This window comes from Cervus canadensis, chromosome 19, assembly GCF_019320065.1.
Source record: "Cervus canadensis isolate Bull #8, Minnesota chromosome 19, ASM1932006v1, whole genome shotgun sequence".
NCBI classification, from domain to species: domain Eukaryota; kingdom Metazoa; phylum Chordata; class Mammalia; order Artiodactyla; family Cervidae; genus Cervus; species Cervus canadensis.
This window is the reverse complement of record NC_057404.1, coordinates 27,013,784-27,041,337: the sequence shown is the minus strand read 5'-3', so window position 1 is coordinate 27,041,337 and position 27,554 is coordinate 27,013,784. Positions and strand designations below refer to the sequence as shown.

Genomic DNA, 27,554 nt, shown 5'->3' with positions numbered 1-27,554 from the left:
TTCAGGTACAGAGCTAATTTGTACAGAATTTCTTAATGTGTTGAGTTCAGTTGCTAAGTCGTGTCCTACTCTTTGCAACTCCATGAACTGCAACATGCCAGACTTCCCTGTCCTTCACCATCTCCCAGAGTTTGCTCAAACTCATATCCACTGGGTCAGTGATGCAATCCAGCATTAATTGAATTTATTAATAAAATGCAACAAATCAATAAATAAATGCTAAACACATCAGAAACTAGAAATATACAATTCAATTATTCAAACTAGATTTTACTCCTACCTGAGTACACAGGCACAAATCAGGAAACATTCTGACCGGGCTGTATTCATATTATTTCCCTTTATCTTTTACTAAGTTTGTAAGTTACTCTTATTAAGTTATAATAAGAAAATATTCATATTTTATAGCACCTACAATGTCTCATTTCAAGCAAACCTAATAGGTAAAATGACTTAAGTTCCTATACAAATGAAAATATGGGATAATAATATGCTTTAGGAAGAAACAATAATTTTAAAAAGAAGGTTTGCTGAGCATTTAAAACAAACATACAAAAACTCAAGGTGCAACTTTTATGAAAGACATCTGACTCAGAAGGCACATCTGACTCCTACACTGAAATAACTTATAGAAAGTAGACTATGAAGGCTTTATAGAAAACTGACAGCAAAAGAAAAATACATACCTCCAGAATGGAGGAAAGGGAATGGGATGGGTAAAAGACAGATAAGAATTTCAACTTCATCTGCCATGTTTTATTTCTTAAGATAGAAGGTGCGTGGTGCGTGCAGGCACTGCCATGTCTGACTCTGTGACCCCATGGACTATAGCCCACCTGGCTTCTCTGTCCATGGGATTCTCCGGGCAAGAACACTGGAGTGGGTTGCCATTTCCTCCTCCAGGGGATCTTTCCAACCCAGGGATCGAACCCAGGCCTCCTGCGTCTCCTGCACTGGCACATGGATTCTTCTATCACTTAGCCACCTGGAAACTCCAACAAAGAAGGTACATGAATATATATTATATTACTCTGTAAGTTTTTGAAGCCCTGATATAGTTTATAAACTGAAAAAAGTTTTATGTTTTCAAACAGTAAATGTGTTAAAGATTCATCTTTACTGAACATTACTCTTAGCAGTACAGAAAATGTGAAGTTTACTAGAGTATCTCTGATTACCAAGGCTCTTATAATGGACACAGAAGTCACCGTTCTAATCAACTTTCACCATTTAAAAGAATAGACAGCTATACTAATTCTGCTTAGAACTTTTCAATGGGTCTCTACTGCTTACAGAATGAATTCTAACTATTCTAGGATAAATTATTGGCCTTCCCTGATCTGCCCCTGGTGATTAGCCAATCTCATTTTATACAACTCCATTATAATTAATATGCCACTTATAAGAAACTAATCTATCAGTTATTTACAAATCTGAGCTTCTGCTTGTCTTTCTGAAATGCTTTTCCCCCAACTTTGTGGATCTGTCAAGTATTCTTCCAAACTAACCTAAAACATTTTCTTCCAGCTTTATAACTCAGAGTAATTAACCACATTAAGCAGCAGTTTGTTCATGTGCAAAAGATCTGGCATACAAGAAATACTGTCCAAATGGTACCATAAATACTTTTCCAATCTTACTTGTCAGAAGTCACTGTTATTAGCACCACATTCTCCCAAGTATGTTCACATACTAACTTGAGACTTCTCTTTTTTCTTCTTGATTGAGATTGATTAGCAACTTGACAACAGAGACAACATTAGTGCCTTTTTATTAAGCCTAGGATCTATCATAGTGATTCACCTAATAAATGTAGTTGAATTCACCTAAAATGAAGTTGACAGAGAATCTGACAGAAGGGACAGAAGGACCATCTACACTGTGTAACATAAAGGTTTTTCAATAAGAAATAGAGCGTTTTTAAATAAGAAAGACTACAAATGTAAAAATGAGCATTTGTAGCAAATGCAGTGTTTTAGAGACAACTAAAACACATGACAAAGTCTTCATAGAGTCAATATTTTTGTTACACTCCTAATAAAAACACCTGCCTTAAGGTCATAGTTTAAGGGGGAAGAAAAACAAAAAGTAGACAAGCTCAATAAACATTATATAGAATCCCTGAGACGGGCAAGAAAAGAGTGCTAAAGCCAATAAGATGGTGGAAGGCACATTATCTTTAAACTTGGGGGGTTAGGTGTTAATGGCATGGTGGTTAAAGAAAAAGATAAAAATGTTTCTGAAGCAACAAATTCAAGATGAAAAAGGCTAAAAATGAAAAAATACTCTTACAAATCAAGCAAATAATGTTCAAGTATAAATTAAGTACAAGGTAAGTAACTTGCAAAAGTAACCAGCTTTTAAGGCACAAGAAACTCAAAAGCAAAATATACTATAAACTCTGGCTTATTTCAATGACTTAACTCTACCTAATTCAGTGACTTAATTATGTAAAAAAAAAAAAAAAAGAAGTTTTGAAAGTCACAAGAGGATAGGGGCAGTGGCGAGTCTATGTTCTTTGAAGTCTCAACTCACTTCTGATAGAGCACATTATTTGTAAAATTACTGTCTTGGCTCCATTTGTCTTTGGCTATGTCCAAAACAACACCACTTTCAAAGAGTAAATAATTTCATTCACCACAAATAAGATTAACAAATGTGCCACAAATTTTAAGAAAATTTCCAAAGGTATTTTGCATGATAGCTGTATGGTAGAAAAGTTACGAAAGGGACAACATAGATGCCTGACAAATGAAAAAATTTCAACACAACTTGATAATAATCAAAAATTTTAAGGTAAATCTATACATCAAACTGGGCTTCCCTGGTGGCTCAGTAGTAAAGGATCTGCTTGCAATGCAGGAGATGCAGGAGACATGGGTTCAATCCCTGGGTCCAGAATATCCCCTTGAGAAGGAAATGGCAACCCACTCCAGTACTCTTGCCTGGGAAATCCCATGGATAGAAGAGTCTGGCAGGTTACAGTCCATGGGGTCACAAAAGAGTCGAACGTGACTTAGCGACTAAACCACAAGTATGTTACTCAATTTCCATTAAATTTATGTTTATTTTCTAGCAATGAAAGCATGAACATATTGAAAAAACTCACTCACTCTACAATTATTTACGTACTTAGTGGGTGCCAAGAAAGCAGGGAGGAGAAAACTTGTTTTTTCCTTTACACATAGACACACATACACAAACACTTCTTACTTGCTGGGAAATACAGCATAAATGTTTATATGACAGAGAAAGGAGAGAGTGATTATCAATGCATACAAAACGATCCCAAATACAAACTTGGAAAGAATAAGAAACGTTTCCTGGAAAAAACGAAATCTAATTAGCTAAAATGTAACAAAAATAATCCAGGAGTAGAATCAAAATTAAAAATGCACAATGTTTAAGAATGTCAACCATATTGTTTATAATAATGTAAACTGGAAACAGTTCAAAATTCTTCAAAACATGATAGGTGAATAAGTTATCACAGACTTACACATTAGAATATTATAGAGCAAAGAAAATGAATATATCTATAGGAGGCCACAAGAATGAATCTGACAACCATAGTAAGTTAAAGAAGCTATACACAAAGAATAAATGCTATATAATTCCATTTAAGCAAGTGAAAGTGAAAGTCACTCAGTTGTGTCCTGTGACCCACATGGACTATACAGTCAATGGAATTCTCCAGGCCAGAATACTGGAGTGAGTGGCCTTTCCCTTCTCCAGGGGACCTCCCAACCCAGAGACTGAACCCAGGTCCTCCACATTGCAGGCGGAGTTTCCCAAAATAGGCAAATACAATTTATGGCATTAAGAAGTCAGAATACTATTCATGTTTGAGGGTGGAGAGATTAATGATTGGGAGGGATTATCAGGTGACTTCCGGGGTGTTTATTTCTTAATCTGGTGGTACAAGAGTACATTCACTTTGTTCACTGAAGTGTAAATTTATAATCCATATACTTTTCTCTTTATAGTTATACTTTTAAAAGTTTACAAAAAGAAAAAATGGCAGTTATTGGTAATCCAAAAGGAAAAATGCTAAAGCCTGAAGGCACAGTGCTTGACCCAAAAAGGGTTTGGCATCGCCCCTCTGTAAAATTCTAAGTATGAAACTTAAACTCAGGATTACTGTAGGATTAAAGGACAGAATATGTGTAAAGCACTTATCTGACACAAATATTTATAGGTGTTTAATAAATGTTAACTATTACTATACTACTGTGCTACTGATGCAGTTCCTTGACTGTAGTGATAAAGGTGGAATGACAAAAAGGCTAAAGAAAAGAGATAACAGGTTATGCTAGGGTTTTCTAAAATATTTTACTTTATCCTAAGGTGGTGGGGAACCAACGAGGAATTTTACACAGATGGTAAAATGATCACATTTGAGTTTAGGAAAACTGTCTAAGGAAAGAAGACATGAAGCTTAAAGCAGGATGTTAAGAAGAGGCTATCAACAAATCATACAGAGAGGTCCAGTAAACAGAAAGGAAGGAAAAAGGCACTGACTTGAAAATCAATACACACAAGCTACTTTGAAAAGAATAGCTTATAACTTTATAAAGGTTACAAAATTACTAAGTGACACCTAGAATAAAAGACAACCTAAATTCATAATTTGCTACAAAAATATCAATTTAATATTTTTCATATAATTCTAAGTTAAGCACGGGGCTTCCCAGGTGACTCAGTGATAAAGAATCTGTCTGACAGCGCAGGAGAAGAGGAGACCCCTGCAGATTCGATCCCTGGGTCAGGAAGATCCTCTGGAGTAGGAAATGGCAACCTGCTCCAGGACTCTTGCCTGGACGATTCCATGGACAGAGGATCCTGGAGGGCTACCGTCTATAGGGTGACAAAAAGACACAACTGAGCAACTGAGCACACAGAGCAACTTCAAGCAGACAAATGTCAACAGGACATTCTCTTCAACTATTCATTAAAATTAAACTAAAACTAATTTTTTAAAAGTCTCCTGGAATCATCACAATTGTTATTACTAATGACAAATCATACATATATGTGGACAGATATTTATACATCTATGCCTCTGTAGCTCCCTGGTGGTTCAGACGGTAAAGAATCTGCCTGCAATGCAGGGGACCTGGGTTTGATCCCTAGGTCGGGCAGATTCCCTGGAGGAAGAAATGGTAACCCAGTCCAGTATTCTTGCCTGGAGAATTTCATGGACAGAGGAGCCTGACGGGCTACAATCAACGTGGTAACAAAGAACAGGACATGACTGAGCAACTAACACTTCATGCCTCTATATATCCCTACTTATACGTATCTCCTAAAAATTCAGATTTTCCAAGTCATAAATTAATTTGATATGGATCTGAATAAACACTTGAGACCAAATTTTAAGTATCAAATTATCATGAGTGTTAACAAATTTGCAACACTAATGTAAAAACACTTTTAGTAAGTTACTGTTATTTCAGCAACAACCAAATATGATGAATGCTCTGAGATTCTTTGACACATTAGCTATATCTGTTAATTCAGTGGTTCTACAAGATGAAAAACAATGAACTGCTCTTCAACATATGCAATAAATCTGTTAATAAGCAGAACCTTCTTTGATTTGCTTGATGAATATAAAATATCAGATAGGTCCAAGACATAAGCATCAATGCTTTATTGGTTTTACGGCCATTTAAAAGTAGACAAAAAGATAGGAGGGGAAGGAAGAGGAAGAGGAGAGGAGACGAGAGGGAAGAGAAGAAATGAGTAAATTTCTAGGATCTAGAACTCACCTTTTCTGGCTCATAACAAAATCAAAGGGAGTCATATATAGTTTATATTAAGCCTAAAAGTAAGCAGTAATGTATCATAAATGTCATGACATTTTTCACAACACTGGCACTTAAAGCCCAAGTACCACAAAGAAATGCGTTATCTGGCTTTGTTCACATCAGAACATGGAATGGACTGATTGCTGCATTCACACAACCAGCATCCAAAATGTTTTGTCCTAATGAAAATTTTAACAATACTATTGTTAAAGCTGGGTCACAGAAATATGGGGATTCATTATGCTTTCTTTTCTAAATATTTAAAATGTCCCATAATGATTCTTATAAATTATACCCAAGATTTCAAATATTCTCCTGGGAAAGCTACTCTTATTTCTCCAAAGAAAGAGTAATCAGTGTTTGCCGAGGTTTGGTATAAAAGAGAGATCTGCAACAGTGCTGCTGTGCTGTGCTTAGTCGCTCAGTCACGTCCAGCTCTTTATGACCCCATGGAATGGAGCCCACCAGGCACCTCTGTCCATGGGGATTCTCCAGGCAAGAATACTGGAGTGGGTTGCCATGCCCTCCTCCAGGGGATCTTCCCAACCCAGGGATCGAACCCAGGTCTCCCACACTGCAGAAGGATTCTTCACTGAGCCACCAGGGAAGCTCAAAAATACTAGAGTGGGTAGCCCATCCCTTCTCCAGGGGATCTTCCCAATCCAGGAATTGAACCAGGGTCTCCTGCATTGCTGGCAGATTCTTTACAAGCGGAGCTACCAGGGAAGCCCGGATGGAATGTGGAAAGTGGCATTCCTGTGAACTTCACCACTTAAAAGCTAACTAACAAAAATGTCAATTAACACCCAATTAAATATCAGAATAAGGATTAAATCCTTGGGAAGAAAAACATTCACAATCCGGCTTCAAACCAATTTTTATACTCTCATGGTTTCTGCCAAACTGGAACTTTTGGGCATGCTTTAATAATTTTCAAAAAAACACAGAATAGGACTTCCTGGTGGTCCTGCAGCTAAGACCCTGTGGTCTCAATGTAGGGGGGGTGGGTTCGATCCCTGGTCGGGAAGCTGGATCCCACATGCTGCAACTAAGAGTTTCCATGCTGTAACTAAAGATCCCGCATACTATAACTAAGAGCTGACACAACCAAATAAATAAATATTTAAAAAAAAAAAACAAAACAGAATATATCAAACTTCCATAAAAGCAAAAGCAAACCTTTTGCTTTTGCCTCTAGCACAAAGGGAAGGCATCATTGGGTTGAAAACAGAGCAAATTATTTCATCAGATTGCTGTCTGTAGGATAGAAGGTTAAACTAAAAAGAATCAGAACAGAAGAGGGGAAACTAAGACTGTGCAGTAGTCCAGGCAAACAAAAGCAAGACTGGAATGGAAAGAGAGGGAAAAGAATGGACTTAAGATATATTTGGAAGCATAACAAATAATAACTGGGTACAGGAGTGGAGATGCAGCATAAGTGAAAGATGACTTTCTGACTTGTGAAACTAGGTATAATCAGAAAAAAAAACAAAGGAACAGCTTTGGTATTTGGTACAGGGAGATTAATAGTTCAGTTTTAGACTATGTCTTACTTATGATACCTGAAAAGACATACAAGTGGAGAAAGAAATCAAATATTGAGACAGGTGAGTAACTGGGAAGAGAGAAAATGAGGGTCACAAGAAAATGTTTAGGATTTTACTTAAAGAAGTAATCATTATATATTTCAGCTATGGAAGTCTAAAACCTACAGTGAACTATGTTACATTTACTCTGCTATATTTGACACAATTGGTGAAAATTGACTTGAGGTAGTCTTTCCAAATTACCTGTATTTATTATGAAGATACGTGCCAAACAAAAAAAAAAAACAAACATAAAATTAGTAAGTCTATCTAGGTTAAGTCTATTCCTTATTTTCCTGACACATAATAAAGGATAAAGTTGCGGGGGGCTGGGGGGAGACAAAACACCACACCCAATAATAATCAAGGTCCAAAGCCACCCCTGGACCTACAAATGTTAAGAACGTAAGAATGCAGAGGTGCCACATCATTCCTGCAGCAGAAGTTCTGAGCTAAGACAGATCAGAATTTATACTCTACTATATTCCACTGTATGACTGGTTTCCTTAGAGTTCTTGCTGTACATACTTTTCCAACAACTGGTTAACTAGCACGTCCTAATGGTTGATCCTAGATGCTGATACAGCTATATACTGACTCTACTATCTCAAATATGAAAACTGCTCTATGTTCCATCTGGATAATGGTCTCACAATCCAATTAAACCTCTTAAACATAAGCCTGGAAATGATTCCTTAATCTTCCTCCTTTTTCTATATGCCCACAGCTCATCTATGCCTAAAATCTACTGATTTTAATGCCTCATATCTTTTGAATTCTTCTTCCTCCTCCATTTCTACAACTACTCTTATTTCAGACCCTCATAATTTCTTGGTTGGGCTATCCTGACATTCCCCTGATTGATCTGCCTGTCCTATTCTTCTACTGGCAGCTGTGCTGTGCTGAGTCACTCAGTCGTGTCCAACTCTTTGCGACCCCATGGACGGTAGCCCACCAGGCTCCTCTGTCCATGGGATTCTCCAGGCAAGAATACTGGAGTGGGTTGCCATGCCCTCCACCAGGGGATCTTCCCAACCCAGGGATCAAACCCAGGTTTCCCTCACTGCAGGCAGATTCTTTACCATCCGAGCCATCAAAACCACAAATTAAACTATTTCACTCCCATGCTTTAAAATCTTGCAATGGTTTTCTACTACCTGTGAGTTACTTAACTTCTTTATCTGTAAAGTGGGGATGAAAAAAATAGTTCCTACTTATGTTGTGAAAATCAAATGAATTGTAGTGTAATTAAGCATTTAATGCCTAATGAACAGTAAAATAATATAATTTAAAATAACAACAATTACTGTCATATACTGCTTAGGTATTTCTCCATGATTTAGCTTCTAATTCCCTTCTCAAGTCCCACAATCATTCTTGGACCCATACAAAGAAATTTAATCACTCTTATCCTCTATACCACAACTTTAATATTGTATATGCTTCTATTATAGTATTTACCATACTTTATAGAGTAGGATAGACTTGTTTTCACTGCAAGACTATGTGAAGACAATCTAACATATCTGAGTCATCGAGCACAATGTCTGGCCCATAAATATTTACTGAAAAAAGCTATGAAGAGAAAAGGAATGTATGAAAGGATTACAACATAGGGCTATGCTTCCTTCAACACTGAAAATCTAATTACTCTTGATAAAAAATAAAAACAGTTTTAGAACAGGTCTAAAGGATGAGAGAGTCAGCAAAAATTCACTCTGTGACAGAAGATGAAAGCACCTGTGGGTTCTGACTGAGGAGAAGAAACATTAGTTCAGTAAGATAAGTAAAGTAAGCAAGCTAATCTGTAGTCATAGGGAAATATATAAGTTATAATTTATATCTATGCTAGAAATGTTAAAAGGTTAAATAATAGGGCAAAGGAAAAAACAGGTAAAGATCAGACTGATGCCATAAAATGAGTGTGTTTAAAAAAAAAAAAAAACAAAAAAAAACCCCCAAACATATATTTTACCAGGGCATGACCTTCTGATACTCTAAACGGGTATAGGGGAACCCAGGTAAAATTAAAATGAAACAATAAGATTGTCATCAGCTAATTCTATTTGATCATTTGCCATTCTTGGGAAAAGTTCAAAAGAGATGGAAAGGGGATGGCCATCATTCTTAGAAATGGGATAGAGGATTAACTGTTCTACATCAAGACTAAAACATATATTGACAACCTATGCTGGGGAAAACCCTTGCCCCACTAATTCCATGCTCTTATCTCCCCTACTCCCAATGTTAAAGCCAAGAAAGAAATCTGGGGATCCTAAGGGAACCCTTAACTTTGATATGTACATTCAAATACAGAAGCTCCTGGTTCTCTCTTATTCCAGGGCCAAGAACAAAGGGACAAGAATGTCTAAACCCAGAATATTTCTCCCTACTTCTGAATTCAAAGTTTTGAAATAAAGAACACAGTTCTAGTACCAATGTTTTAAATGCATCAGGAAGCAGGAAGAATTAGATTTGCTAATTTCACAACCAGGTTTTACCAGAAGAATAACATAGACTTAAAAGTGAATTCTATCTTCATTACTTTCTAGATGAAAAGTCTTAGACAAGTTTCAAACACTAAAAGTGATTTATTCGAGAATGTAGTATTTAGATGAATGGCATTGCTTTTAAGTATTTTTACTTGTAACAATCAAATGTCTGAAGTGTGGTAAAAACTGTTCCTTTTTTAACTATTTGAGAGTAAATGGCCCACATGATAACCCATCACTCTTGAATTCTTTAATAACTATTTCCTAGGAAGGCATTCTCTTACAAATATAGCCATTTGTTATAAAATCAGGAAATTAACAATGAAGCATCATGCTCACTGCTACTGAGGTGTCACTGCTCCTAGGCCCCTTCTCAGAGAACAATTTAGGGCATAAGTATATATTTCTATATTATATATCTATATATAACAAAAACTATGAATTCACACCAACATCTCTTTTCCAATTCAACAATATGAAAAGCATTCTAGTATTTTCCAACTTCCGTAACAGTAACTCCGTTCTCAAACGCTGATATGCCTGGCTCCCATTATCCTTAATGTTACTTATTGGACCAGTCTCCCTAAGTTACCAGTCTCCCATTGTGGCTGCTTACCATCCCCACACGGATGCTCTCTTTACCCTTTTTTGCCACAACACCGGCACGCCTCCTCCATGAGTAAAACCTCTCCACCTTGCTCAGGCTGCTATTCCTCGCGCCTGGCACTTCTAAAAGAATATCCTCATCTTGCTTAGCTACTAACACCCCATACAGAGCTGACCCTCCACTAGGATGTCTTCCTCTCCCCATCCTCAGGCTCTGATCTTGCACTGGGATGCCTGCAAACATGGACTCCCACCTCACCCAACCTGAGGCACAATACACCCATCCTAGGCTACCCTCCTACACAGATGCTGTCTGCTGCCCCCACAGGCCCCCATCACCTCCAAGTAGACGCCCTCCTCGTCCTCTTACCCGGTACCAGGCTACTCTCCTGCACACAGACCAATCTGACCCTGCTTGAGCTCCAAAACCTTACACTGTGTGCCCTCCTATGCAGATTGCTCCTCACGCCTCCAGCTCCATTATCGCACATGGGGACCCTTCTCATCCCTGCCAGGCTCTGACATCCCACCTTTCAAGAGGACATGCCCCTCCCCCCGCCCCAGACAGACCCGAACCAGTGTGGACACCTACCTTTGTTTGGTTCTACCTGATGGTTTCAGTACTAAAATGTTCAGAAAAGGAAGAAGAAAGGAACAAGGAAGAGTAACTGATGACATTTTAAAAACAAAAAGTGATACCAGTAAATAAACTGCATAAGCACCCATAATCCAAGCTAAATAAAAGGATAATCTATTTGTCAAAGCATCTGCATTTTCTTAAAGAAACAGTGGTCTATTCTTTTACATTAATTCCTTCTAAATTTGAAAAGTCAATTGAAAATTGATAAATAAGGCAGTATTATCATTTTCTAGCCAAATATGCATTCTATTTAAATATCTTACAAAAGCTTGTAGCAAAAGCTAGTTCATTAAAAAAAAATAAAACTCTACCAACTTTGAGAGTTTAAAAAATAAGAGAATTTCAAAGACTAGAATATTAAAAAAAATATTTTGAATACATAAGTTTGACATGTTTTCAGTATAATGACAATTGTACTGTTTTTAGTACACTTATGCCTGGATACAACTCTGCAAAAATCAGCCTCAGTAGTTAGAGGAGTAATACCCTTTCCTTGCTCCCTGCTTCTATGAGGAGGATGCATCATACGCACAATCTCAGCCTCTTTTTACTCCTAGGGAAATTAAGTGACTAATCTCACTGGTGATTTTGTAAAGAATAATGGAGTAGACCCTTGGATGTAGCTATTGAGAGAACACAGCTGCAAAGAGCTCATATTCTATCTGCACCCCTGGTATGCCTGGGACTCGGTAGATAAATAGGCCTATTTGTGTGTTAGCTGCTCAGTTGTGTCTGACTCTTTGCAACTCCACGGTCTGTCCATGGAATTCTCTAGGCAAGAATACTGAAGTGGGTTGCCATTCCCTTCTCCAGGGGATCTTCCTGACCCAGGAATAGAACCAGGGTCACCTGCACTGCAGGCAGATTCTTAGCCATCTGAGTTACAAGGAAAGCCCTGTCAGAACCCGAATTTTCCCACCAAGTTATTTCTCTTATTTGAACTCTGTCATTAATAAAAGTGATATTCTGCTTCTATCTTTCTCCTTGTTTTAATTTTCAAGTTTTTCAGAACCCAGGCAAAAAAGAAAAAAAAAAAAAAGAAGAGGATGCTATTTGAGAGTATTTCAGCAATCCAATATCTTAATTTATTGAAATGGAAGTTGCTCATTTTCCCAGCTTTGACTTAAATGGGCTGCTTCGATTTGAGCTTCTTAAAACTATTATAAACAAAAAACCCTCAAACCTGAACCAACAGCAGATGTCCAAAATGAAAATAAGCTGAATTATACGATCATGCTTATTACCCATTAAAAAAAAAGCCTCTAATGCTTATAATTTCCTCCTTATAGACACCATAATTTAGACTTTCAATCCTACTTCCTACTTCCATCCTGTACTCCAATGACACTAGAGTGCTGAATATTTTCAGAATATACACTATTTAGATTTCTGTATCTTTGCTTAAACTATCCCTCAACCTGTTCCTTCCAACCTACTTTCCTGCTGGATCATTTAACTTAGGGAGCAGCAAACTATAGCCACTATGTCAAATCTGCCTCTTTTTCTAAATAATTTTGTTTTTGGAACACAACCATGCTCATTTATTTATACACTGCTTTTGCACTAGAAGAGATATCCACGTCCAAGGTAAGAGAAACCCCAGTAAGACAGGAGGCACTGAGAGGGCATCAGAGGGCAGACAGACTGAAACCACAATAACAGAAAACTAACCAATCTAATCACACAGACCACAGCCTTGTCTAACTCAGTGAAACTAAGCCATGTCGTGTAGGGCCACCCAAGATGGACAGGTCATGGTACAGAGTTCTGACAAAATGTGGTCCACTGGAGAAGGGAATGACAAACCACTTCAGTATTCTTGTTTTGAGAACCCCATGAACAGTATGAAAAGGCAAAAAGATAGGACACTGAAAGATGAACTCCCCAAGCTGGTAGGTGCCCGATATGCTACCGGAAATCAGTTGAGAAATAAGAATGAAGAGACGGAACTAAAGCAAAAACAACACCCACTTGTGGATATGACTGGTGATAAAACCAAGGTCTGAAGCTGTAAACAGCAATACTGCATAGGAACCTGGAATGTTAGTTCATGAATCAAGGCAAATTGGAAGTGGTCAAATAGGAGATGGCAAGAGTGAGCATCGACATTTTAGAAATCAGCGAACTAAAAAGGACTGGAATGGGTGAATTTAACTCAGATGACCATTGCATCTACTACTGTGGGCAAGAATCCCTTAGAAGAAATGGAGTAGCCATCACAAGAGAGTCCAAAATGCAGTACTTGGATGCAATCTCAAAAACGAAAGCATGATCTCTGTCCGTTTACAAGGCAAACCATTCAGTATCATGGTAATCCAAGTCTATGCCCCGACCAATAACGCTGAAGAAGCTCAAACTGAATGGTTCTATGAAGACCTACAAGACCTTTTAGAACTAACATCCAAAACAGATGTCCTTTTCATTATAGGGGACTGGAATGCAAAAGTAGGAAGTCAAGAAACACCTGGACTAACAGGCAAATTTGGCCTTGGGAGTATAGAATGAAGCCGGGCAAAGGCTAATACAGTTTTGCCAAGAGTTTTATCACGAGATTGCACTGGTCGTAGCAAACACCCTCTTCCAACAACACAAGAGAAGACTCTACACATGGACATCACCAGATGGCTAACACCGAAATCAGACTGATTATATTCTTTGCAGCCAAAGATGAAGAAGCTCTATACAGTCAGCAAAAACAAGACCAGGAGCTGACTGTGGCTCAGATCATGAACTCCTTATTGCCAAATTCAGACTTAAATTGAAGAAAGTAGGGAAAACCACTAGACCATTCAGGTATGGCCTAAATCAAATACCTTACGATTATACAGTGGAAGTGAGAAATAGATTTAAGGGACTAGATCTGATAGAGTGCCTGGTGAACCACGGGCGGAGATTAGTGACATTGTATTGGAAACAGGAATCAAGACCATCCCCAAGAAAATCAAATGCAGAAAAGCAAAATGGCTGTCTTAGGAGGCCTTACAAATAGCTGTGAAAAGAAGAAAACCAAAAAGCAAAGGAGAAAAGGAAAGCTATATCCATTTGAAAGTGGAGCTCCAAAGAACAGCAAGGAGAGGTAAGAAACCCTTCCTCAGTGATCAGTGCAAAGAACTAGAGGAAAACAAAAGAAAGGGAAAGACTAGAGATCTCTTTAAGAAAATCAGAGATACCAAGGGAACATTTCATGCAAAGATGGGCTCAATAAAGGACAGAAATGGTATGGACCTAACAGAAGCAGAAGATATTAAGAAGAGGTGGCAAGAATACACAGAAGAACTGAACAAAAAAGATCTTCATGATCCAGATAATCACCATGGTGTGATCACTCACCTAGAGCCAGACATCCTGGAATGTGAAGTCAAGTGGGCCTTAGAAAGCATCACTACGAACAAAGCTAGTGGAAGTGATGGAATTCCAGTTGAGCTATTTCAAATCCTGAAAGATGATGCTGTGAAAGTGCTGCACTCAATATGCCAGCAAATTTGGAAAACTCAGCAGTGGCCACAGGAAAAGGTCAGTTTTCATTCCAATCCCTAAGAAAGGCAATGCCAAAGAATGCTCAAACTACTGCACAATTGTACTCATCTCACACACTAGTAAAGTAATGCTTAAAATTCTCCAAGCCAGGCTTTGGCAATACATGAACCGTGAACTTCCAGATGTTCAATCTGGTTTTAGAAAAGGCAGAGAAACCAGAGATCAAATTGCCAACATCCGCTGGATCACTGAAAAAGCAAGAAGAGCTCCAGAAAAACATATATTATTGCTTTACTGACTATGTCAAAGCCTTTGACTGTGTGGATCACAATAAACTGTGGAAAATTCTGAAAGAGATGGGAATACCAGATTGCCTGACCTGCCTCTTCAGAAATCTGTATGCAGGTCAGGAGGCAACAGTTAGAACTGGACATGGAACAACAGACTGGTTCCAAATAGGAAAAGGAGTACATCAAGGCTGTATATTGTCACCCTGCTTATTTAACTTATATGCAGAGTACATCATGAGAAACGGTGGGCTGGAAGAAGCACAAGCTGGAATCAAGATTGCCAGGAGAAATATCAATAACCTCAGATATGCAGATGACCACCCTTATGGCAAAAAGCAAAGAACTAAAGAGCCTCTTGATGAAAGTGAAGGAGGAGAGTGAAAAAGTTGGCTTAAAGCTCAACATTCAGTTAACTAAGATCATGGCATCCAGTTCCGTCACTTCATGGCAAATAGGAAAAGAGTGAGAAACTTTATTTTTTGGGGCCACAAAAATCACTACAGATGGTGACTGCAGCCATGAAATTAAAAGACACTTGCTCCTTGGAAGGAGAGTTATGACCAACCTAGACAGCATATTAAAAAGCAGAGACATTACTTTGTCAACAAAGGTCTGTCTAGTCAAGGTTATGGTTTCTCCAGTAGTCATGTATGGCTGTGAGAGTTGGATTATAAGCTTTTGAACTGTGGTGTTGGAGAAGACTCTTGAGAGTCCCTTGGACTGCAAGGAGATCCAACCAGTCCATTCTAAAGATCAGTCCTGAGTGTTCATTGGAAGGACTGATGTTGAAGCTGAAACGCCAATACTTTGGCCACCTCATGCGAAGAGCTGACTCATTTGAAAAGACCCTGATGCTGGGAAAGATTGAAGGCAGGAGGAGAAGGGGACGACAGAGGGTGAGAAGGTTGGATGGTATCACCGACTCAATGGACATGAATTTGAGTAAACTCCAGGAGTTGGTGATGGACAGGGAGGCCTGGCATGCTGCAGTCCACAGGATCGCCAGACACAACTGAGCGACTGAACTGAACTTTGCACTAGAACAGCAGAGTTGAGTAGTTGTAATAAAGACCATATGGCCCACAAGGTCTAAAATGTTTACATCTAGCCCTTTACAAAAAAAGACTGCAACTCCTACTTTCAATCAATCCTTTTAAGTGTAGTAATTTCAGATTCTTCAAATCAAAATTAATTGCTCTAAGCAGAAACATTGCTTTGCCAACAAAGGTCCATCTAGTTAAGGCTATGGTTTTTCAGTGGTCATGTATGCATGTGGGAGTGGAACTATAAAGAAAGTTGAGTGCTGAAGAATTGATGCTTTCGAACTATGGTGTTGGAGAAGACTCTTGAGAGTCCCTTGGACTGCAAGGAGATCCAACCAGTCCATCCTAAAGGAGATCAGTCCTGGGTGTTCATTGGAAGGACTGATGTTGAAGCTGAAACTGAAACTCCAATACTTTGGCCACCTGATGCAAAGAGCTGACTCATTTGAAAAGACCCTGATGCTGGGAAAGATTGAGGGCAGGAGGAGAAGGGGACGACAGAGGATGAGATGGTTGGATGGCATCACCGACTCGATGGACATGGGTTTGGGTGGACTCCGGGAGTTGGTGATGGACAGGGAGGCCTGGCGTGCTGTGGTTCATGGGGTCGCAAAGATTCGGACATGACTGAGCGACTGAACTGAACTGAATTCTAGCTTTCTATTATGCCAACTCTAATACTTAACATCCCTCAAAACTGTAATTTCTTGAAAAGCAAATAATTCCTAGTATAGAAATTAGTCTTTATACCCAACTCACAATTCCCACCTCGCCCAATACTTTAGGGGAAGTACTCTTGGAGCTTTTGCCTTTTTTCCTACCCCTTATTCATCCTACCAAAGGAAAGAAGAATGACTAGTATTGGCAGCATCCTGATAGTTGTTCCTAGCAGAATGCATTAATGTTTTAAAGGTCATTTTTCATGCATGTCCAAGCCTACCACTCATCCTGCCTAGATGGTCCAACGTATCAATAGACAAACCACAGGTAACAGGTAGTAAAGCCTCCTTGTTTATTAGAAGAGGCCTGCAGCTCTAGCTGCTTTGTCATTGATAGGTTGGCAAGTTCAGTTCAGAGTGATACTGTCTTAATTTTGGCCTCAGTTACAAGCCAGGTTCTTCAATACAAACTTACCATCTAAAAAGTTAACATTTTGATTCCTGATTCTTGAGTCTATTTCCAATTCTGAACCTAGTTTAGGAAGAATCATAGAATTACACTACAATTAACTGACACACAGTAGGACTCAAGATATTCGATGACTGACTGACAACAGTAAGTTAACTGGAAAAAAAATCTTTCTTTTAAAATGTATAACACACTAATACTACACATATTAAGTTGATGAACTTACTTAGGAAAATATGTTTTGAAGGAAATATGAGAGTTCACACTCAATGATTCAAACCAAGTCTATTATATTTATTTAATTATCTCTGAATATTTTGTAGCTATCAAGTCTCAGCTTAATTAACACATAAAGCAATCATGGATATTATCAATTCAGAAAAGTATTCTCCACCTTATTATCCATCTATGAAACAAACATCCCTAAAGCCCAGTTCAGTTCAGTAGCTCAGTCATGTTTGACTCCTTGCAACCCCATGGAATGCAACACACCATGTTTCCCTGTCCATCAGCAACTGCCTTTCAATTACTGCTCCATTCATACGTTCTCCCTCAATGTACCTTCTCAAATGTTTTCTCCTCTTACATACATCTTAAATACATTCTAACCTATTACAATACAGCTTCCATTCCCACCACTCTGCTTAAATTTATCCAGTCAAGGTCACCAAGAACTTCATGCTGCCAAAAACAATGTACACTTCCCTGTTTAATGGTACTCGACATCTCATCAACACATAACAATCTCTCCTTATTGTAACACTCTTCTCTCCTCTTAGATTTGGTAATACCATCTCTCCTGGCTTTTGTACTCAGCCAACAGTTTTACTTTACAGTGCAAAAGTCCAGTGGTCTTACCTTGAGATTCCTCTTCCTCCATCCAAAGAGTGTTAAGATTCCTTAGGATGTAATACCAAGTACTCTACTCCCCTCTAGTAATACTATCTCTTGCCCTTAGGTGGTCTCATTCATTTCCACAGATTTATATGTCATCATTATGCTGCTAATTCCTTAATTTATATCAATTAGTCCAGAAACCACTACTACATAGTATTATAGCACTTTTCATAAAAAGCAAAAATAGTGAAGCTTTAAGGACAGATACTATCCTAGTTTCACAGATATCTATCTGTGAAAAGTAAAATGACTTGTGCCTAAGGTTATAACTTGTTCATTCAGTAGTGTCCAACTCTTTGCAACGCCATGACTACAATAACCCAGGATTCCCTGTCCTTCACTATCTCCTGGAATTTGCTCAAACTCATGTCCATTTAGCCGATGATGCCACCCAACCATCTCATCCTCTGTCGCTCTCTTCTTCTCCTGCCCTCAATCTTCTCCAAGAATTGGCTCTTCCCATCAGGTGGCCAAAGTATTGGAACTTCAGTTCAGTCGCTCAGTCTTGTCCACATCTTTGCGACCCCGTGAACCACAGCACGCCAGGCCTCCCTGTCCATCACCAACTCCCGGAGTCCACCCAAACCCATGTCCATTGAGTCGGTGATGCCATTCAACCATCTCATCCTCTATTGTCCCCTTCTCCTCCTGCCCTCAATCTTTCCCAGCATCAGGGTCTTTTCAATTAAGTCAGCTCTTCGCATTAGGTGGCCAAAGTATTGAAGTTTCAGCTTCAACATCAGTCCCTCCAATGAACTCTCAGGACTGATCTCCTTTAGGATGGACTGGCTGGATCTCCTTGCAGTCCAAGGGACTCGCAAGAGTCTTCTCCAACACCACAGTTCGAAAGCATCAATTCTTCAGGGCTCAGGTTTCTTTATCCAACTCTCACATCCATACATGACCACTGGAAAAACCTTAGCTTTCACTATACAGACCTTTGTTGACAAAGTAATATCTCTGCTTTTTAATATGCTGTCTAGGTTGGTCATAACTTTCCTTCCAAGGACTAAGCGTCTTTTAATTTCATGGCTGCAGTCACCATCTGCAGTGACTTTGGAACCCAAAAAATAAAGTTAGCCACTGTTTCCCCATCTGTTTGCTATGAAGTGATGGGACCGAATGCCATGGTCTTTGTTTTCTGAATGTTGAGCTTTAAGCCAACTTTTTCACTCTCCTCTTTCACTTTCATCAAAAGGCTCTTTAGTTCTTCTTTACTTTCTGCCATAAGGGTGGTGTCATCTGCATATCTGAGGTTATTTGACATTTCTCCCAGCAATCTTGATTCCAGCTTGTGCTTCATCTAACTCAGCGTTTCTCATGATGTACTCTGCATCTAAGTTAAATAAGCAGGGTGACAATATACAGCCTTGACATACTCCTTTTCCTATCTGGAACTAGTGGTAGATGCTGAAAAGAACTGTGTTTTTTCAATTCTTAATCCTTTTTTACCTTTTGCAGATTCAGCCCTTGGTCCTTAAACTGTTTCCTAGTTTACTATTTAAATATGAAGACTACTGGATGAAGTTATTTTCCTACATACACACCTTACATATAGCCATCAGAAAAGAACTACCCAGTTTGAGATTAACAGAGAAAGGTCTCAAACTTGTTTTTCAATAAATGCTTTAGAAAAGACTCTAGGATGCAACTGAATTTTAAAGGTGACTGAGGATGCAGGGTGGCTGTTATGATTAATAAGATACTCAAGAGTTTGGGGCAATGTGTACAAAACAGAACCAAAAAATCGATGAAAGTGGCGGGGCTGTCTAAAGCAGAAGTGAGCCAAACAGGAAAGAAGTCTGATGGACTATGATCAACTAACTTGTATTTGATGAAAAAAGACACATAGGAGATACCACTGCTTTGTAAACTACAAAAATCAAAGTAGTTATTCCAAATAATGATTTAATATAGGCTGTAAACTAAGGTGAAGGACAGTAAATCAGCTATGCAGCTACTGGCATAAACTAGACTCTCATCTGAACCTGCCCAAGTGTTTGACTTCATCAGAAAAAACAAAATCCAAAAGGATGTTGTAAAGAAAATAGTAATAACTTAGTAACAGATTAAGGTAAAGAACAAAGAAAAACAAAGAAGCAATTATAAGTGAGCAGAATAGGATTGTTGCCGATGAGTGGGAAAACTACATGAAAGGCAAGAAGATACAGAAAAGTAAGTTGTAAGTTGTTTTCTAGAAAACATAAAAAGTCTCAAAACAAATTTTTATTTAGCTTTAATTAAGAGCAAAGCAGCATTCTTCAAATACAAATATGGCATTATTTTGTTACCTTAATTAGTTTCCTAATGGCAGTAGTAGGTTGGTCTGGGCCTATTCACATTGTCTTTCCTATATTCTGTGGTGAATAAAACACACACACACACAGACACACACACACAAAGGAATATTAGCCAAAGGAAAAAGGAACTCTAAACCTCAATAATATATGTGATAATTGGAAAAACTGGAATAACCAAAAAGAAAGAAGAAATTGTATATCCAAAAATCTACATGCTGTTGGTTGCTCCTCCCAAGACTGCACTGTGGTAGAATAAAAACCAGGATTGAAAGACAAGTCAGAGGAGCATGGAGAACACATAATAGCTACTTATGGTGACGTAATAGGAACTTACCACAGTACCCAGCCAAACAGGGAGGGGGGTACACACGTGTAGCCAGCTCAGGGAAGTAGCATGGACAGGAAGAGACAGCAAGCACCACACAGAAAGAAGGATATGTAGAGTAGGCTCACACTGGCACACAGCCTGTTTCTAACATCTGCAAATACATAAAATTCATATATTGCTTGAACCCAAGGATGGCAGAACTTCCAGGTATACAATAATGGAAGAGTACATAGAATTTAAAATTTTACATGCAAAATTCACAGTAAGCCTATTTTACAGAGAAATTTGGATATGTGTCTTTACCACCCAACTACTCATGATCATCACAGATTCCGCTTGCCTGATACATATTAGATAGTGGTATAATTCACATCTTTTTTAAAGAATAAAATAAATGCTATTTGAAAAAATAGCTTTAGGGTCGAAGTTTTCGGGTAGTTGACCCATTCATACCAGTTCTCATCTAATCCAGATTTCTACATAAATCTTCTCTTCTGGGATTTACATAGCAATAGTGACAAGATGAAGCAGAAGTCAGTGGAAAAATAAAGGAGTAGAAGACAAGAAGCGCCCAGAAAGAAGTGTCAAGTTGATTATGTAGAACTATATTTCCCTGGACTGTCCCATCTTTAAGTGTTATAGCTCTATGAAGTACTCCTATAACTTCTTCAGAGGTTAAAAATAGAGGAAGATAATATCTTCTGACCCTGATTATGGCTGGGAGCAGGTAGTTTGCAAGAAAGTTCACTCTGCAAGCACTTGCCAAGTGCAGAGCTCTAAGACAGTGACATGGTTAACAGGAAGGGTACAGAGATTAGGTACCAACAAAGAGTAAGTTCAAGATGATTTAGTACAATACAGGCTTTTTAAAAATGAATTTAAACTAATTTCTTGTATTTAGTTAACTATGAAGCCAAAATATTCCTTAGAATGTAGAATGGCATCAAACATCTTTTGCTCTCCTTACATATAAAAAGCAAAGACCAAGCCAAGTGACTATACTGTGATTCTTAAACTCCACGACTATGGCTCAAGAATATCCTGGAACATAGATCTTTTAAGCCTTTACTATCTTCTTCTTTAACATGACTCAGGATTTTTTCATTGTTCATTGGCATTCCCGCCAGAAAGAATCTATTGGCAAAAACATCAAGCTCAAAGCTGCTAATAACCAGTATAATTCAATAACAATAATAGGCAGTTTAGGGCATGCTTTCTATGGCAGACATACTAACATATCAACAGAATTAATTTTCAAACAACTGTTATTACCTTTAATTTGTAGGTAAGGGACTGAAGTACAGAAAGATTAAGTAACTTGTAGGTGGTAACTGGTAGGTGGTTAACATAATTCAAACAGAGATAGTCTAGCTCCAGAGTCTATATTCCCATTTGCTATATTACAGTATTCAAACAAAAGACATGAGGAATAAAAGATTTGGGGAAAGCTATCAGAAAGCTATAGTATCAACAGAAGTGAATAAGTGATTACCTTGATTACCCAGGTAATCAAGACTTTGCTGGAGTCACTCATTATAAAACTGCGCTGTCCAATGTGGTAGCCATTTGCCGCCAAAGACTACTAAGCATCTGAAATGTAATCAGTCCAACTTGAGATATAATAACTGATTTCAAAGACTTAACATTTTAAAAAGAATGTAAACTAATTCAACAATTTTATATGGGCTAATTTAAAATATTTTTAATATACTGGGCAAAATCAAACATGCCATTTAAATGTGGCTACTAGAAAACTATTTCTACTGGGACAACGATGCTATGTTGGAAATATGCTGGAGTTTATAGAATAATTCTGATCAAATCTTCATTGTTTTACTGTTGTAACCTTAAAGAAATCAGTTACACTGATCATTAACTTCTGTATCATAAAATAGGGCTTAACAACAGTCCTGACACCTCCTGTTCACATTTTGGTATCTAAATCTATTTTCCACTAAAAAGAACCTAAAACTCCTTGGAAAAATGGCTGTCAGGGCTGGAACAAGTAAAGTACAAGATAAACCTGGAATATGTTGTTTGGGAAGAAAGAAGTGCTCAAAAATAATCATTGGGCAGGGAAGGGTTGGGGAAATATGTGGTTTGTCAAAAAACACTGGAACCAGCTTGCTGAGGCTCCCACTGGCCAAACCAAGGACAACCTGGAAATCAAAATAATGACAGCAATGGATTTAACCACTGAATAAAGTAATAATCAATGAGTTCATTCTGATGAAAATAACAAAATAAAGGAAGAGAGAAGAAAGACTGCTTTATGACAGAGTATCAACTACTAGCCACAGAACAAAAAATCATGAATGGATGTTAAAACTTGTGGGTAAGTTTTATGAGACTATGTAAATATCCTATTCTGCAAAGTATTTTCCCATCAATTACAAATTAATTACAAAAGGACAAACTACCTTTTAGGGAGAAATAGGGAGAAGACCACATTAACCAAACTTTCAAAGGTACCATCGCCAACATTGGGACAAACCAACATCATGAACCTTAATATACGAGGTATTAAGAAGGACAGAAGATATTCCTGCCAAAAATGCATAACCAATCTAATCATGAGGAAACAAATGACAAATTCAAATTGAGGGACATTAGACAAAATAACTGTCCTGTACTTTTCAAAAATGTCAAGGTCAAGAAATACAAGAAAGGCTGAGGAAATGTTCCAGATTTAAAGAGACTAAAGAAATATGACAACCAAATTCAATGTATGATCCTGGCTGGGGGAAAAGGCTATAAAATAAAATTGATAAAACATGAACATGAATTATGAATTCAGTAATAGTATTATTAAAGTATGTCAATGTTATATTTCCTGGTTTTAATAACTATACTATGGTTAGGCAAGACAATGTACTTGGTTTTAGGAAGTATAACTGAAGAATTTAGGGATAAAGAGGCATCATGTCTCTAAATCACCTTTGAATGGTCCAGAAAAAAAAAGATATAAATAGATGACAGGGCAAGAACGATAAAGCAAATACTGCAAAATGTAATACAATTCCTGAATGTGAGGAAGGATATAGAGGAGTCCCTTGTACTATTCTTTCAACTTTTCTTGTAAACATGAGATTATATCAAAATTAAAAGTTAAAACAAAAAACTTGCCTCATTTCCCAGATCAAATATCCTAATAGACTATACAAGTCCTGATGAAGTTTAAAAATATATTAATGCATTTCTTTAATCCTAGACTTGACTTTGCTTTAAATCTTATGACTTATCAGATACTAATTATGTATCTCATACAATCCAGGAGTAAATCTGTTATCACTCAATATCATGCTGAGTACTAGGATACTACTAATTATACCCAACAAGCACTCAAACATTTGTTAGATGAACCTACTTAAAAGTTAGCACAGTATAGGACGATTGCAGAAAAAACAAAAAAAATCAAATTGTAAAAAGCATCATATTGTATATAATGATACTGTGACACAGAGCTTACAGAACAACTCCTCAATTCTAAAAAAAGAAATACTAGGATTAAATCACAGAGTAGCTATAAATCTAACATAAAGAGATGAGTTCCACAAATTGAGAAAGGTAAACAATATTTTCCATATCAAGAATTAAACATCTTAGCTAACTACAAGCAGTTATGACAAGTAAAATGGACTTTTTGCCCATAAAATTAGAACATTAATTTTTTTCAAAAAAATGAAAAAGATTGAAGATTTAGGCTAAGAACTGAGATTTTAAAATATCACTATTATTTCAATACTAATTTGCTGTACAGCCTTGAGACACTGCTTACAATTTCCATACCTCATTTAAAAAAAGCCTTGTACATCATTTTCTTCCCCAAAGACAGACAGGATATTTTATAAAATGTCAATAAGAGCAATAAATATTCAATATGGAAGTACACATATATTCACACACATACACACAGGCACAGTAAAAAGAATACAGTTTCTTTGCGAACATGTTTACAAATAGCAAAACGCAACTTAAAAGTTACACAAATGCATTCAATCTCAATTCATACTATGAATAGGTGCTTCACACATAAGACTACTGAAAAAACCCAATCAACCAGTGTTTACCCTGCTTAAGAGTTTTATCGTTTATTTAAAAAACAACCATGATAAAAACAAAGTAGGAGATGGATCTTCTTAGGTCTCCTGAGTAGGACTGGGGCTGTGGGAAGTAACTCTCAAATATAGTTAGGGCTTAGGGGGAAAAAAAAAAAATTTCCTTTCAAATATCGTACAAGTGAATATAGTGACTGCATATTAAACACACAGCATTAACCCAATTTTCAACGTCTTCTAATCCTACTAAAGTATCCAAGTAGGTAAGACAGGAAGATATCCTGTTTCCCTTTTCCATCAAATCCAATTAATTTTGCGATTAACAAAAATTCGACTATTTTTCAAAAACATATTTTTGTGAGACAAAGTGATACTTAGTGCAACTAAACAAGCAAGATGAGAAAAACAAAAAGCCAAAGTATACTAAAATATAAAAATTGTCCAAAGACATCGTCAAATAACTGTGCCTCGGCAAAACTTAACACAGTATCTCGAGCCAGTATTACAATGCTACCATCCTGCCTGATTCTAACTGAACAACTCAACAGTTTTCAAACAGGTTGTCAGTGGGAGAAATCTTTACATAAGCAATTATAAAAACAGGGTCCATTTTGTATTCGGGAGGCATTAGCAACACTTCGCTTAAAATTTTATATAAAAACACGATGAGGTTCTTTTTCACATTTTTAAAAGCAAAATCACTTATGACTACTTGACTAAAGCTATTTCCTAGAACGTTTCCTTAGATGAGAACAAAACATATAAAGGGTAAAACTGTGACTTGCTTAAACATAACTTAAATGTCCCTAATCAGAGCAACCTTCCTTCTCGTATGTTTTCCTATACCCACCGTACTCCGCAGTGCACATTTCTGAGTTAAGTTGTACTAGTTTCTTACCACGATCTCCTTTTCACTACTGAAAAACAAGATCTTCAAGCGCTAACTAAACAAATCTAAGGGGAGTGGGGGGAGGGAAAGGGGCGCGAGGTGGCGCAAGAACAGATGGAAGCAAGGTAGTTGTTTTCTTAGGGAACTAAGGTTTCCTTCCTCAACTCCCAAAGCCAAGGTTTAATCGCCAGTTGAGCAAGGTGCTGCCACTATCCACTCCTTAGACAATGCAACCTTCCCTTCACCTCTTCTCATACTCTCCTACCCATCAACCCCTTCCAAAACAAACACAACACACCCCATCCCACAACCCGCGTTATCCCCTCAGTGCCCACTCAACCAACCTGCTGGATAACAGCTCCACGTACACGTCTCACTCAGACAAAAAAGCAACGGCGGCAAGGCGGCGAGATCCCACCACCTCACGCCACCCCCGAGGAACCCGCAGAATGACAGTCCGGAGCCCAGAAGTTTGAAGCAAAACGATTCCCACCCAACCAAAAAGGAAGACGAAACTGCAGAAGGGGATGCGAGGTGGGGAGAGCGATGTGCATGTCTGTGCAGGGAAGGGTCCATCACATGACAGTAAAAGAAGACCCGAGTCTTCGGGGCGTCCGTGAGGAGAAAGGTGGGGGGGTTGCCGTCGCCATGGCAACACCCCCCCTCAGTCCAGACTTCCAAAGAGGGAGGAAGAACTTCAAATCCCAACCGTCAGCGCTCGAGCGGCTCCTTCTTAAAGGGGTACACACAGCGCCGCCGCCGCCGAGCACGAGAGGGCAGAGTTGGGCACCCCCGCCCCTCGGGCGACGCCCCCGCCGCCCCTCGCCCCCAGCGGGCCCACCCTAGATACCAGCCCCGCGAGCGCCCGAGGGTCGTTCAGATCCCCGTCCCCGGAGCCCGGCCGCGTCCGCCAGCCCGGTCCCCGGCGGCAGAAGGGGGTGTGTGTGCGCCCGGCGGGGGCGCGGACCAGCCCGCCTTCCTCCCGTCGGCTCTGCCCGCCGGCTCCCCTCCGCCCGGGCGCCGACCCGCCGGCCAGCTTCCTCCCTATTGACAGGGCTGACGGTGAGCGGCGAGGGGCGCCGACGAGTTTCGGGGAGAGCGCAAGCGAGCCGTTTCCTCGGGGGCTCGGCGAGCGGGTCCTAACTAACAGTTCCAGGGGAGCCCAAGAGCAAAGAAGGAGAATGAGCGCGGACCGCGCCGGGCGAAGAGCCCCCAGACAAAAGGCGAGCGCCGGAGCCGCCGCGCCGCCGCTCCCATCTCGCTCCCCCATTGAACTGACCCGAACGGAAGATTCAACTAAACCCCTCAGCCACAAACTCCTCGGGCTGCGGCAGTCGTCGCCGCGCGGAGCCGGGGCTCCGGCCCGTGTCTCTCTTACCTACACAGTGCATGAGGCGGTGGCGCCAAGAGTCGAGTTCCCGCCGGAATCCTCTCCTCTCCGCCGCGCACCGAGGGCTCCGGCACTGAGCGGCGGCGGCGGCGGCGGCAGCAGCGGCGGCGGCAGCGGCCATTCTCTCTCTTCCCTTGTCCATCTGCGTCCCGCGTCACGCGCCCTCATTTACATACGAGCGGCGCAGGCACGAGGCAGGGGCGCGAGCCCTCGGCGCGAGCCCCGGAGCGCGCGCCCCCCGGAGGGGGGTTGATTGACACGTGTCACACTACCTTCCCTCTGCCCTTCCCTCCCCCTCCCATCGCTCCCTCTGGGAGAGGCGGGGAGGGAGCGTAAGGAGAAGGAAGCAACCTGCCGCTTCCGCTGACCCCGCCTCCCCATCTACTCTCCTCTCTCCCCTCCCCCCGGAGTTTACTCAAGCAAGCCATACTGCTCCCGCCGCCCGCGAAAACCCTGAGCAGCAGCGAGAGGCTCGGAGCCTGGCCAGGAACCGGCGCGCTAATGGAGCAGACTAGCAATGCCTTCCTTCTGCCTTCGCACCGCGACTCCGGACGCCCGGAGACTTCACTTCCCAGGCCCCTTTGCGCTGGGGTTCCGAAGCGGAGATTGCCGTCTCGGCG

At 39.5% G+C, this 27,554-nt stretch overlaps 1 protein-coding gene across 12 annotated transcripts in view; it reads right to left on the bottom strand.

Annotated features, from left to right (window-relative positions):
- LCORL (ligand dependent nuclear receptor corepressor like) overlaps positions 1–27,314 on the bottom strand; it is a 169,735-nt gene extending 142,421 nt beyond the window's left edge. For 2 of the 12 annotated variants that reach the window (XM_043438488.1, XM_043438480.1), the window contains exon 1: positions 26,923–27,314. In XM_043438488.1, coding sequence (XP_043294423.1) covers positions 26,923–27,076 — 154 coding nt within the window. In that variant the 5' untranslated portion in view covers positions 27,077–27,314. Of the gene's footprint in view, positions 1–25,888; positions 26,849–26,922 lie in introns of those variants that run through there. The other 10 variants (XM_043438492.1, XM_043438491.1, XM_043438485.1 and 7 more) reach the window with 10 other exon arrangements.
- Between the last annotated feature and the right edge of the window lie 240 nt (positions 27,315–27,554).